Here is a 14,537-nt window from a genome sequence, read left to right on the forward strand (position 1 = left end):
GCACCCCTCCCTCTTGTTCTTCCGCGTAGTTTTAGCCCCCTCTGCAGCGTGGTGCCCAGCGTGAGCGCCCCAGTCATGCCATCCTAAAACTGCCCCAGCGCAGCCTTGACAGAGGATCCCACTCCTTGTCCTGGCCAGGTGGACCACAGAGAAACCCTCTCCATAAAACTATAGGGATCTCTAAATCAGACCTTCCTCCTCCAGCTAGCAAGAGCACTGGGAATCACTTCCCCTGCCACACAAGGTCACAACATACCTCAATATTGCCCCCCCCCCCAGGTCTGCCTTCCCAGCTCCCTCCCTTGTTTGGCACAGAGCAGCCCGGCAGCAGCCCATGGGCAGGCAAGCCAGGGGAGACAGGGCCTTCCTGCGGTGGAGACATAGGGCCCCCGGGGGGAGCAGCAGCCCCAAACCTCTGTAGGGACAGCCTGAGTGCTGGCGAGGGTGTCTGGCCAGCTGACCCAGGGAGGGAGGGGGACAGAACAAGCACCCCTGCCAGGCTGCCCATGCCCACTGGCTGCAACGATCGCTGCTCCTGCCTGGGCACATAATGGCCAGACCCCTGGCTTGGAAGGAGGGGACAAGGGGCTGGGGAGAGACAGGCCTGCTCCCCCCCCCACTCCAGCACTCAATTGGCATTTCCCCCTACCTGAACTCTGAGCCTTTCCACACTTTGCCTCCGTACAGGGGTCTTTGTCCTTCCCCCTGTCCCAGTACCTCTGGGGTGAGAGGCCTTTGTCTGGGCTCCAGTCCGTCCCATGATGCAGCGGCTCCCAGGCTGAACCTTCTCCTCGCTGCAAAACAAACGGAGACATCAGCAGGCGCCTGGCTCCCAGTTACGATAGCCCGGTCTGGGGCAGGGGGGGGACCTGGGAAGGGGGCATTTCCTCCTACCTGATCTTATCAACTGCCCCAACCTGTACTCCTCCATACGGGCGTCTGGGCTCCGTCCCGGCTGGCTTGGCACAGAGGAAGCAGCCGAAGTCTCCCCCGGCTCCGGAATAACTCTTGAGTTGTTCTTGATGGGGCGAAACCTTGGCTCCTCTTTCTGCGCCAAGTAGGACCGGGAAGGAGCCATGCCCGCACGGGGAACAGATGGAGGGTGAGGCAGGCGAGGGTTAGGGGCCGGCAACCGCAGTGATGGTCTGTTGTTCTTCGTCCCGGGAGCAGGCGCTGGAGCCTCTTCCCTTGAGGCGTGGTCCTGTGGAGGAAGCAGGACATCAGATGGGCCAAAAACAATGGCAGGACCCCTTTGTTCCCTCTCCCCCAGTTCCTGAGGGTCGTCACATCTCTCCAGGGATTTGTCCAGAACAAAGTATATGTTGGGGAAAGGCTCCCTCCCTGCAAAGAAAACGGAGACATCAGCAGGCTCCTAGCTCCCAGCCACGCTAGCCCAGTCAGAAAGGTGGGGGAGCTGGGAAGGGGGCATTTCCTCTTACCTGATCTTAGCAGGGCTCCCCACTTCTCCTCCATACGGGCGTCCGACCAGCCTAGTACAGAAGCATCAGCCAAAGTCTCCTCCCTCTCAGAAATAACCCGAGAAGCTGTTTTAATGGCAGGAAACTTTGGGTGTTGCTTCTGCGCCAAACAGGGCCGGGAAGGAGCCATGTCCGCACGGAAAAGGGGCAGTGGGGAAGAGGTGCGAGGGACGTCAGCCGGGAACCGCCAGGATGTTGTTCGGTTCTTCATCCCGGGTGCCGGATCTGGAGCCTCATCCCTGGAGGCCTGGCCCTGTGGAGGAAGCAGGATACAGTATGGGCTCTCATGTGAATGGGCTCTCACTGCCTGCAGATTCCCCAATTATTGCATCGCCACACCATGCTGCTGGGCAAACTCGCAGAGCATGAAATTGCTGGTGGCTCCTGAGGTTTTAATGCTCGCAGTTGTGCTCTGCGTCCACCTGGGAACTGTAGCGTCACACGCGAACTGAGACCAGGAATAGCCACTGGTGGTAGTGAAGGCGCAGTGTTGTCCCAGAGGATACATATGGGAAATGCCAGGGAACCCAGAAGTCTAAATTGACTGATTAGTTCTTTCAGCAGGACTCAGGGGACCACCCTGGACCCTCAGCCTTTCGCTGTTGCCTCCTTGCCTCAAATTAAGAGTTTAAGGAACCTCTTTTCAAAGGGTCACACGCAGTGATGGTGCAAAGAAATAATACAAAATCTCACTACGCTCCTGCCCTGTGTGAGCCAAAGCACTCTAGAGACCTTTCCCTTGAAACGATAGGCTGTGTACCCACCACACCTTTGGGGCTCATCCCCACTTCCTCTTGGGTCATGTGCCCAGCAAGCTCAGGTGTGTTAAGAGATTTGCCCTTTGCTAGACGGGCCAGCCTGGTTTGCAAAAGTCAGCCCAGGAATTCCTTGTCTGGCACAGTTGTGCAGCCTGTACTTTCACTGATATCCCAATTAAGCAAAATTCTGCAGTTGATCAATTTCTACAGCTTAGTTGGGTTGGGGTCTCCTGCAAATCTATAACAGTATTTTTCCTGTACAGTTTTTAATCCCTGTATTGTTGTGACCTGATTCATGATTATAAAGTAAGTAAAGCTTATTTTTAAAGTTCCCAGGTTGATGCCTGATTCTTTCTTAAGTGGGGCAAAGGGAGGGAAGGCAGCTAGCTTCATAGCTGGACTTGCTCAAAACAAGGTTTTGCAGTCTAATTCCTATCCTTTTAAGTTTGCTGTCAAGGATGAGATTTTTTAAGGACCAGGTGACAACCCTTCTTCAGGTATACAGGACCCACACTGTGAATGGCGCTCACAAAGGTACTGGGAGCCATCATAGATCCTTTAGGACCGGTGTTCTGTGGTCGCAGCGGCTGCTCCCAGTCCCCAATCTAGCTGTTGCTACATCTGCTAGCTCCTCTCAGATATGCCTGAGCCAATCTGATCTGAGGAGAATCCCTTCCTGTCCCCCAATATATGGTCATCTGTTAGAGCTTGAGCAGGACCAAACCCCATCTCCCAGGCATCCCCTTGATGGCAAGGCACAATCCTGGGACCCTCAACACCCAACGGTCACATAATAATAATAATAATAATAATAATAATAATAATAATAATAATAATAATAATAATTTATTATTTAAACCCCGCCCATCTGGCTGAGTTTCCCCAGCCACTCTGGGCGGCTCCCAATCAGTGTTAAAAACAGTACAGCGTTACATATTAAAAACTTCCCTGAACAGGGCTGCCTTAAGATGTCTTCTGAATGTCAGGTAATTATTTATCTCTTTGACATCTGATGGGAGGGCGTTCCACAGGGCGGGCGCCACAACCGAGAAGGCCCTCTGTCTGGTTCCCTGTAGCCACATGCAGTGATGGTGCAAAGAAATAATACAAAATAAATCTGGGAGCCACCGTAGATCCTTTAGGACCGGTGTTCTGTGGTCCTGCCAGCTGCTCCCAGTCTAGCTGTTGCTACATCTGCTGGCTCCTCTCAGATATGCCTGAGCCAATCTGATCTGAGGGGAATCCCTTCCTGAGCTTGAGCAGGACCAAACCCCATCTCCCAGGCGTCCCCCTTGAAGGCAAGGCACAATCCTGGGACCCTCAGCACCCAACGGTTTTCCATTTCCAAGGCACAGGGTCCCTCCCCAACTCAAAAACCTGGCATCTGAGCTCCTCCCACTTTCCTGGTTCCTCCTCATGACTGAGTTCCTAGGACTCCACGGATCTCTGCTAATGGGAGCTGTTCCCAGAGCCCCTAACAAACTACAGTTCCCAGGATCTTTGGGGGGAAGACATCTGCTTTTTAGAACAGGCGCTTCAGGTTACAGAATCCACTAACCCAGAAATACAGTGGTGCCTCGCAAGACGAAAAGAATCCGTTCTGTGATTCTCTTCGTCTAGCGGTTTTTTCGTCTTGCGAAGCAAACCCATTGACGGATTAGCGGATTAGTGCTATTAGCGCTATTAGCGGCTTTTAGCGGCTTTTAGTGGCTTATTGGCTTATCGGATCAGCTGATAAGTGGCTTAGCGGCTTAGAAAAAGGGGGGGAACCCGCAGGAACTCGCAAGACATTTTCGTCTTGCGAAGCAAGCCCATAGGAGATTTGTTTTGCAAAGCACCTCCAAAACGGAAAACTCTTTCGTCTAGCGAGTTTTCCGTCTTGCAAGGCATTCATCTTGCGGGGCACCACTGTAGTACCTCGGGTTAAGAATTTTGCTTCAGGATGAGAACAGAAATTGCATGGTGGCTGTGCGGTAGCAGTGGGAGGCCCCATTAGCTAAAGTGGGGTACCTCAGGTTAAGAACAGTTTCAGGTTAAGAATGGACCTCCAGAACAAATTAAGTCCTTAACCCAAGGTACCACTGTACTACTACTACTACTACCACTAGTAGTAGTAGTAGTAATTTGTACCCCGCCCATCTTCCTGGGTTGCCCCAGCCACTCTGAGGTAGATGGAGCAATCCAGGGTCTAAATCCCCTTCCTGTGTTTCTGTTTGGGAGGGGCTGTGGCTCAGTGGCAGAGCATCTTCCGGGCACCCAGAAGGGCCTTGATTCAACTCCCTGCTTGGCTTCAGGTGTGGGGATGAGAAGGCCCAGCTTGCAGGTTCGATCCCCATCTGGCACAGCTGCATCTTCATGCATGGCAAGGGGTTGGACTACATGACCCTCAAGGTCCCTTCCTGCTCTCTGATTCTTTGAGTCTAAGGATGCAAGAAGCGTTGGCACTCCTGCTGTGCGAACCCAACACAGGCACACAGAGAGACAGATTGAAGCTCGGCCACGGAGTCTTCAGTCGCCAGAGGTGAATAAGCAGGAAAGCGCCTGGCCCTTTGCCTGGCAGAAGACCTCACCCACTGGGCTGCATAGACAGCTGCCTCAGGAGCCAGGTCCCGGGTCCCGGGAGCTCCAGACTGCCTTCCTCTGGCCTGGCTGGCAGCAGCTCACCAGGGGATCAGAAATTCCCAAGCCTCAGCTGGAGATGCTGAGGACTGACCCTGTGGCCTTCCACGTGCGCTGAGCTATGGCCTAAAAAGGCCCCTGGGTGGGTCCATCCTTGGTCTATCTAGGCCAGGCTGGGAGCAACTGCTACCTGCCCCCCTTTGGACAACCTTGGCCAGGCAGTTGACAGCTGGGATGAGGAAGCCAAGGCCCACCATCTGATTCCATGCATCCCAGAGATGGCACAGAGAGAGAGGCAGAGACTGTCTCTTGTGGGGAGGGGACTCTGCAATCTTGCCGTGCAGCAAACACAGCCCACTTTGCCTTGACCCACGACAAGCTACAGCTCCAAATTTACCATATTTTCCTGTTGAGACTAGAAATTTTTCTTTTCACATCTTTCTTTCCTCTTACCTGTTATTTTCTCAAGGGAGGCTTGGGCAGCAGCACTTTGCCCAAGATTCTTTTAAGTCAGATTCCTCCACTTGAAACAAAAACAAAAAGAACCTTGCGGTTTTATCCTACTGTCTTCTAAGCAGCATTTGCAGTATTGCCATAATGTCAAGGGTGTGAATGGACTCAGGGGGAAGCCGCATAACAACTACACACACACACACACACACACACACACACACACACACACACCCTCTCTGATCTGACAAGCTCTATTGTGAAGGCAACGGTTCCTACGTGTCAGGGAACTGACATCGGAGGGAGAGGCGAAGGGGAGGCTCCCAGATGATGCTGGCGAAGGACCCAGCAGCAGGGGGAGAAACAGCTCAGTAGAGGGGGAAGCCAATCAGCACAACACCGGGGATAAAGGGGGCAGACGGGGGAATTGGAGAGAGGGCTCCAGGACTCTTCACTGGACATCAGTGAGGAGAGCCCAGGTCCTCCACTACCCACGCCTTCCCTGCGCAGAAGACTCCCGCGCAGTGAGAGGAGGAGACTGGGTGTCAAACAACTTTTATGTTGGAAGAGGTTCAAGAAACGCCCACTGACGGATTCTGCCAGTGACTGAGGCAGCCACCATGAGAAGGGGCTGTGCAGTCAGAAAGGTTTAACAAGGCAAACTAACCGAGAAAGGCACCAGCTTACGCACGAGTAACTCATACCTATTACACTACGTTTCAGGGGAACTGCAGCCATTGGGAAGAGGCATGCCTTAGGCCACCACCTCACAGGGAACATAACAACTATGGTCCTCCTTTAAAAAGTGGCTCCTTGGTGAAGCATCTCCTTTGGAGACAGAAGGGCCCAGATTCCATCCGGATAAGGCTGGGAGATGCTGGTGCCTGAATTCCTGCAGAGCCCTGCCGGCGTAGACCACACACCGAACAAGGCGTGGACCCACGGTCAGTATAATAAGGCAGTTTTCCCTACCAGCCTGCTGGCAAAATGCCCCTTTGTCTGCATCTCTTGCCTCTGGTGTGGGGGAACGAGGCACCTCCCGGTGGGCTGGATTTGGTTCCGGCGCCTCCATCCACCGACCCAGAAGATAAAAAGCTTTTTTACCCCCTTACAAGGAAGTATAGGAGGCCTAGAGGGGCCAATAGTGCACATTGTATTGACCAGCCATGTTGCTCCTCTTTTTCTTGTTGGCCAAGCCCAACTGTGACCTTGCTAATGGCACTGCGCCGTCTTTTAAGATTTGCTTGACTTTGAAAATCCAAAAGAGGTTGCCCATCTGCACATTGGCTTTGTACATACCGAGCGAAATGAGACAGGCGACTGAAGGCCTCACTTTTTTTCCTCTTCTGCGCTCCCCTCCCCCCAGAACAACCTTTTTTGTACATTTTTAAAAATATGGTTCAAGCAATATCACTCTGTATGTTTGCAAAGCTGTATGATGTCTTAACGTGCTTTATTAAATTATGTTATTCATATATTGTTATTGGTGAAAACATTTGTATCAGTGAGACAGTTTGTAAATGGTAATCAGTGCTACAACTTTGTCCTTCAGCTCCGGGGTCTGGGATCGTTGTGCTTTGCAAGTTCTCTCCCCCCCCCCCATCGCCACCCCTCAAAATCCCAAGCTCTACGAAAAGGGCCCAAATGGCGTCATCCCAATGGAAAACTGAAGCCTCTTGTCAGTTTAAAGACAATGGGGTGGTGGGTGTTGTTCTGGACTTGGTGGCGGAGTATGAAATATCTATGGCAGCAACTAGATAAAGGGATTTCTCTGATTATCATTCTACTTGCATATGGCACCATGATTGCATTATCTTCCTTCCTAATAGTTTTGACACCATTGCTGCTGCTTTTGGTACCACAGAACTCAAACTGTCTTTACATGTTTTCAGTGAGGCCGAAACTAGAAGTGACATTGAATACGTCTTTGCATTTAACAGGTGCCATTTTTGCAAAACCACAAATAGCAGCTGGGTGGGTGAGTGAGTGAGAGCAGCTTAACCCTTTGATGAGAGGGAAGCTCCCTTGGGCACCGCTGGTGGCTTTCCAATCCCAATGTCAATAGTAGTTTCAAGGGAGGAATTTCCCTTGTGACTGAAACAGGGGAGAGGTCCTTCCAATCTGCTGTGATCCTGATAACAATCAGCCCTCTCCTCCTTGCATTTTAAGAAGCTACTTGTTGCATTCAACGTCATATCTACAGTAGTTTGTTCCTGGGAGGACTCTCTGAGCACTCCCCACACCAGATAATCTCTCAATTTCTTTCAAGTGCAGCCCTACCAGTGACTGTGCAAAAACTTTTAAGGCCATTTTAAAACTGCCAAGAAAAGATGCTTGGGGATGAAACTGAGCCCATCTGCATAACTCCTCCTTTTGCAGAATATTCTGATTCTGCTCAGATGCATTGTAAGTTTGTTCCGTCTGGGCATTCCAAGGATGTGAAAGCCCCACCCACAACCCCCCCAAAATCTTATTCAGCAACCTGTCTAGTGTCTGAGGCTTTATCAGGCATTATCCACACAGTTTCAAGTTTTCAAAGACCATGAGGACCAGAAATTTGCCATTTAATTTTTTTTAATTAAAAAAAGGTAAGATTAGCAGGAAGCTGGATTCTGTACCCTATTATACCTTCTGCATGCTGTAGCTCCAGCAGGTCAGGTGAACATGTGTTATCCCTGCAAGTACCTGTGCTAACAGAGCAATTTAAAGAAAAGATTTCTGGGCTGTGTACAGCAGACAGAACATAAAAATGCAGAAATACACAGGATCCTTATTTGCAGTGGGTCAGGTGCAGCCATGGCAGAAACTAGTATCTCCTCCAGCTGGCCTCCTTTTTAGGAGAATGACTGCGTCATTCATCCGTCTTGACATCCAAGTAACAGCCCAGTTTCAGATCCCCCACCAAGTGCATCCTAGAACTCACTACTCTCAACTGCCCCCCCCCAACATTCACTCTACCTTCAATTCATCAACACCTGTGGGTATCTGGAGGGATTATTTCAATTCACAGATACTCTCCTTCCTGTTAAAACCCATCCCACACAGAGGCAAGATCCCAAAACTTTGAGAAATTCTCTTTGAAATGATCTGGAATTTTTTTAAATGGAAAATGAGTCTGTAGGTTTACATTTAATGGAATGGCCCTGTGACTTCAAGATGAGAGGTTTCCACAGCCTTAGATTTCAGAGAATAGAGGCATGGAAAGGCCATATGGTTCAATCTAGTACCCAACCAGATATTCACAGCAGTAAATATAATGTAGGGATCACAGCTGAGGGCCTGCCCAGCTGTCAAGAGCTGTGGACAAGTCAAGCCAGTGAGCCAAGTCACAGGCACCAGGGATGGATAACAACAACAACAACAACAACAACAACAACAACAACAACAACAATAATAATTCTATGCCACTCATCTCCCATCTGGGCCTCGGAGCGCCTCCTACCTTCACAGTTCCTTCTCATTATAGCTGATGGGCACACTTTTCTCTGTAAGTCCCTCACCATCATCTGACAGGCATCCCTCTTGCAGGCCACTGTAAGGCTTGCTTGCAAAGCAGCACTTTGTGACATCAGCTGGCAAAGATGGGCCAGGCTGCTGGGTTGCCAGGCAGCTGAATTAATAAAAATAAAATGGGGGGCTGTTGTCAAAGTGTGCTGGGATGAGGCCCCCGTGGGTCAGGCCAGAGGGTGCTGTTGGGGTGTGTAGTTGTGCCTCCCCTTGTTCTGCATCTTGCTCCCCCGCCCCTTCCTTTAGCTGTTTGAAGGAATCATAGCATGGTTGAGTTGGGAGGGATCTCAAGGGTCATCTATTACACCTTCTGCGGCCGCCGAGACCACATAACACCGGACTTGAAAGACCTACATTGGCTCCCAGTACGTTTCTGAGCACAATTCAAAGTGCTGGTGTTGACCTTTAAAGCCCTAAACGGCCTCGGTCCAGTATGCCTGAAGGAGCGTCTCCACCCCCATCATTCTGCCCTGACGCTGAGGTCCAGCACCGAGGGCCTTCTGGCGGTTCCCTCACTGCGAGAAGCAAAGCTACAGGGAACCAGGCAGAGGGCCTTTTCGGTAGTGGCGCCCGCCCTGTGGAACGCCCTCCCACCAGATGTCAAAACGATAAACAACTACCTGACATTCAGAAGACATCTTAAGGAAGCCCTGTTCAGGGAAGTTTTTAATGTATGGTATTTTAGTGTTTTTTGGTTTCTATGGAAGCCGCCCAGAGTGGCTGGGGAAACCCAGCCAGATGGGCGGGGTACAAATAATAAATTATTATTATTATTATTATTATTATTATTATTATTATTATTATTATTATTTATTTACTCCAACCCCCAACAATGCCAGGATCCTGCCCACAGCCAGCCCTGGCAGGGCTCCAAATTCTGACCCTCTTCTTACCAGCCAGATGCACTGACCCCTTGCAATTTCTCCTGGGGTGGAAAAAGGGGAGAGAGAGATGTTTTGCTCTCTGTCCCTCCGGACATGGATATGAGAGCCACGCCATACAGCCCTCTCAATATCTCAAGGGCCGTCACAGGGAGGAAGCTTGTTTTCTCCTGCTCTAGAAGCTCTCAGGACCTGAAGCCATGGCTTCAAGCTAGAAGAAAGGAGGTTCCAACTCAACATCAGGAGGAATTTTCTGACAGCAAGAGCTGTTTGACAGTGGGAAGAAATCCCTCAGGAGGCAGTAGACTCTCCTTCCTTGCAGGTTTTTGAGCAGAGGTGGGATGGCCATCTGCCATGGATGCTTGAGCTGAGATTCCTGCGTTGCAGGGGGTTGGTCTAGATGACCCTCGGGGTCCCTCCTAACACTACAATTCTATGGTCCTATGATTTAAAGTGCATCCAATGAGCATTTAAAGCACATGACGTCCCCCCAATTATCCTGTGCTTTGCGGCTTTCCTCTCGCAGAACTACAGTTCCCAGAACCCCTGACAAACTACAATTCCCAGGATCATTTAGGGATCATTTCCTCACCACACACCATTATCCTGCATCCCGTCTCTGTTCACACAGCAGGGCAAGGGAAAAGGACTTCTTTTGCATTTCCAGTTAGGCTCTCCTTGTCCTTGAATTGTTTCTTAAAGGCCCTTGCTTGGCCAGGACCGTTTGCATAGGGCAGCCCAGGAATTCCTCTGCAGCGTCCCAAATAATCCCAAATCCTACCATTTATTAAATTCTAGGGTTTAATGGGATCCCCCCTCAATCTATAATAATATGATAACTAAGGTCATTCTATTCGGATTCCCAAGGGAATGTCAAGCAGGGAGGGAGGGGGGAAGAGAGAGCGTGGAATTCTGGGGGAGAGAGACGATTGGAGGAGAGTTTGAAAGGGAGTTTGAATGTTGGGGGGGGGAGGCAGTTGAGAGTCAGTTGAGAGCGGTGGGTTCTGGAGGGAGGAGGTCAGCTGGGCTGGGCAGCTCTTCAGCTTAGGATCAGTATGAGAGTCGTTTGACGGTGGCCAAAAAGGAACAGAGGCGCAGAGAGGGACTGTGAGTCTCCTGGGGAGGCCGGGGAATGTGGCAGTCCCATGCCCAGCGAAGAGGGGCTCTGCCAGCTGCCCAGGAACAGAATAACCTCAATTTTGGATGGCCACAGAGCCAGGCTTGGCTTGTATTCCTAATGCCCAGATGCCTCACACCACCCTCTGAAAACACCTGGGAAGCAGCTTAACAGACCTGGGCTATGCCTGATTATCATCTTCCCAAGCAAGTTAGAAATGTAATGCTGGTGGTCAACGAAAGAAGTTTAAAGACTCTCTCAAGGCAAATCTAAAAGAAATGTAGTATAAACAATTGGGAAATACTAGCCTGCCAATGCTCCAATTGGAGAACAGCCTTTACCAACGGTGTCATGGACTCTGAAGACACACAAACTCAGGGCAAAAGGGAGAAACAAGCTAAGAGGAAGGCACGCTTGGCAAACCCTCACCGTGATCAACTCCCACCAGAAACCTATGTCCCCACTGTGGAAGGACGTGTGAATCCAGAATTGGCCTCCACAGTCCATTATGGACTCACTCTTAAGACCATGTTCGTGGAAGACAATCTTACTCGGCTACGAGTGATCGCCAAAGAAGAAGATGATAGATTTGGGGTCTATAGCCAATTTCATGGCCTTCATGGAAAATCCTTCTGGGAAGATGCTCCCCCTCCCCCCCCCCCCCGTTGGTCCATCACTTCCACCATTGTGCTCCCCCAAAGCCGGCAGCCACCCAGCAGGTGGAGGCGCACCTTGGGGAGGGGGATAGTGTCATGGGGCAGGAATCTGCTTCACCTGCTGAGCAGCAGCCTGAAGGGGTAAAAGGGGGAGTGACTTCACCTGCGGCTTCAAGGACTCCAAGAAGAAAGCGCTGATGAAAACCAGCTGGCTCCAGCCTTCTTAAGCAGAGCTCCCAGTAGCAGCCAGAGAAGGCAGAGAAGGAAAGAAAACAGCTTGTTTTTTTTCCTTTTTAACACTATTTATTGTGAAATATTATTTTATCAATGGCATATCGAAAGCCACCAGCTGCTCTAATTTCTTTGTTTAGTTTTAACATGTGCCAGTCATGCCGCTCTCCGCTTTCAGGGAAGGACACATTCAGACAGCAACCAGGACATCTGAGAAAACATGCAAGGCACTGAGTAGCATAGATTCCTCCAGCGACATGAAAGGACTTTACAATCCAGAAAAGCCAGACCGAAATGTCACGGAATACTGAGTTTGGCTCTTGTCTATCAGCATGGGAAGTGGCGACGAAGACCATTCTCTGGAAGCGTGGCCCTATGAAAATATTAATCTGAATTTTCAGCATTAAGCCTTAGTCCAGAAGTCACCTTGAGACCTGCTTACTCACATCAAAGTTCAAATGTTGAGAGAAGTGCTTAATCAAGGAGCTGGTGCATGTGATCGCTCTTTCCTGTTCATATATTTTGGGAGTCAATCCAGAAATGCAAGACTGGAATGCCACAGATGACGGAGTTTGGCTCTTGTCCACCAGCTTGGGAAGTGGCGATGGAGACCATTCTCTGGAAGCATGGCCCTGTGGAGGAATCCACTTCCGGAAGAGACCATCTCTTTTCTCCTCTCATGCAGGAAGGTTCTTCCATTCTCTGTTGACACTCAACTTGTAGGGTGTTCTCCCAGCCCCATGCAAATCTTTCCTTCCTCTTACCTGTTCTTTTTATAAGGGCGGCTTGGGCAACAGCCACACGTCTCTCCGGGGATTTGGCCAGAACAAAGTATACCCACTGGCGAGGGTGTCTGGCCAGCTGACCCAGGGAGGGAGGGGGACAGAACAAGCACCCCTGCCAGGCTGCCCATGCCCACGTCCCCACTGGCTGCCAAAAATCACTGCTCCTGCCTGGGCACATAATGGACAGACCCCTGGCTTGGAAGGAGGGGGGCGAGGGGCTGGGGAGAGACAGGCCTGCTCCCCCCCCCACTCCAGCACTCAATTGGCATTTCCCCCTACCTGAACTCTGAGCCTTTCCACACTTTGCGTCCGTACGGGGGTCTTTGTCCTTCCCCCTGTCCCAGTACCTCTGGGGTGAGAGGCCTTTGTCTGGGCTCCAGTCCGTCCCATGATGCAGCGGCTCCCAGGCTGAACCTTCTCCTCGCTGCAAAACAAACGGAGACATCAGCAGGCGCCTGGCTCCCAGTTACGATAGCCCGGTCTGGGGCAGGGGGGGGACCTGGGAAGGGGGCATTTCCTCCTACCTGATCTTATCAGCTGCCCCAACCTGTACTCCTCCATACGGGCGTCTGGGCTCCGTCCCGGCCGGCTTGGCACAGAGGAAGCAGCCGAAGTCTCCCCCGGCTCCGGAATAACTCTTGAGTTGTTCTTGATGGGGGGAAACCTTGGCTCCTCTTTCTGCGCCAAGTAGGGCCGGGAAGGAGCCATGCCCACACGGGGAACAGATGGAGGGTGAGGCAGGCGAGGATCAGGGGCCGGGAACCACTGCGATGGTCTGTTATTCTTCGTCCCAGGAGCAGGCGGTGGAGCCTCTTCCCTTGAGGCATGGTCCTGTGGAGAAAGCAGGAAGCATCTAATGAAGATGGGCTGGGGCATTCCTCAATATTGCCCCCCCCCGGTCTGCCTTCCCAGCTCCCTCCCTTGTTTGGCACAGAGCAGCCCGGCAGCAGCCCATGGGCAGGCAAGCCAGGGGAGACAGGGCCTTCCTGCGGTGGAGACATAGGACCCCAGGGGGGAGCAGCCCCCCAACTTCTGTAGGGACAGCCTGAGTGCTGGCAAGGGTGTCTGGCCAGCTGACCCAGGGAGGGAGGGGGACAGAACAAGCACCCCTGCCAGGCTGCCCATGCCCACGTCACCAATGGCTGCAACGATTGCTGCTCCTGCCTGGGCACATAATGACCAGACCCCTGGCTGGGGCTGGGGAGAGACAGGCCTGCTCCTCCCCCCAACCTGTACTCAATTGGCATTTCCCCCTACCTGAACTCTGAGCCTTTCCACACTTTGCGTCCGTACGGGGGTCTTTGTCCTTCCCCCTGTCCCAGTACTTCTGGGGTGAGAGGCCTTTGTCTGGGCTCCAGTCCGTCCCATGATGCAGCGGCTCCCAGGCTGAACCTTCTCCTCGCTGCAAAGGAAACAGAGACATCAGCAGGCGACTGGCTCCCAGGCACGATAGCCCAGTCTGGGGCAGGAGGGGGGACCTGGGAAAGGGGGCATTTCCTCCTACCTGATCTTATAAGCTGCCCCAACCTGACCTCCTCCGTACGGGTGTCTGGGCTCCGTCCCGGCTGGCTTGGTACAGAGGCAGCAGCCCAAGTCTCCCCCGGCTCCGGAATAACTCTTGAGTTGTTCTTGATGGGGGGAAACCTTGGCTCCTCTTTCTGCGCCAAGTAGGACCGGGAAGGAGCCATGCCCACATGGAGAAGGGGCAGTGGGGAAGAGGTTTCCTGCTTGGCAGGGGCTTGGACTCGATGGCCCTTGTGGTCTCTTCCAGCTCTATGATTCTATGATTCTAGGTGCGAGGGTTTTTCTGCGATGGTCTGTTATTCTTCGTCCCGGGAGCAGGCGGTGGAGCCTCTTCCCTTGAGGCATGGTCCTGTGGAGAAAGCAGGAAGCATCTAATGAAGATGGGCTGGGGCATTCCTCAATATTGCCCCCCCCCCGGTCTGCCTTCCCAGCTCCCTCCCTTGTTTGGCACAGAGCAGCCCGGCAGCAGCCCATGGGCAGGCAAGCCAGGGGAGACAGGGCCTTCCTGCGGTGGAGACATAGGGCCCCCGG

At 52.1% G+C, this 14,537-nt stretch overlaps 1 protein-coding gene across 1 annotated transcript in view; it reads right to left on the bottom strand.

The window, feature by feature from the left end:
- Nucleotides 1–645: 645 nt before the first annotated feature.
- Nucleotides 646–14,537, bottom strand: part of LOC309517545 (uncharacterized protein) — a gene marked incomplete at its 3' end in the record, with an annotated part of 42,920 nt that continues 29,028 nt past the window's right edge. Inside the window, exons 2-4 of the mRNA XM_082196766.1 lie at nt 13,007–13,313; nt 895–1,341; nt 646–794 (exon numbers count right to left, since the gene is read on the bottom strand). Coding sequence (XP_082052892.1) covers nt 646–794; nt 895–1,341; nt 13,007–13,313 — 903 coding nt within the window. The remainder of the gene's footprint in view (nt 795–894; nt 1,342–13,006; nt 13,314–14,537) is intronic.

This window comes from Podarcis vaucheri (assembly GCF_965113315.1).
Source record: "Podarcis vaucheri genome assembly, chromosome: 13".
NCBI lineage: Eukaryota > Metazoa > Chordata > Lepidosauria > Squamata > Lacertidae > Podarcis > Podarcis vaucheri.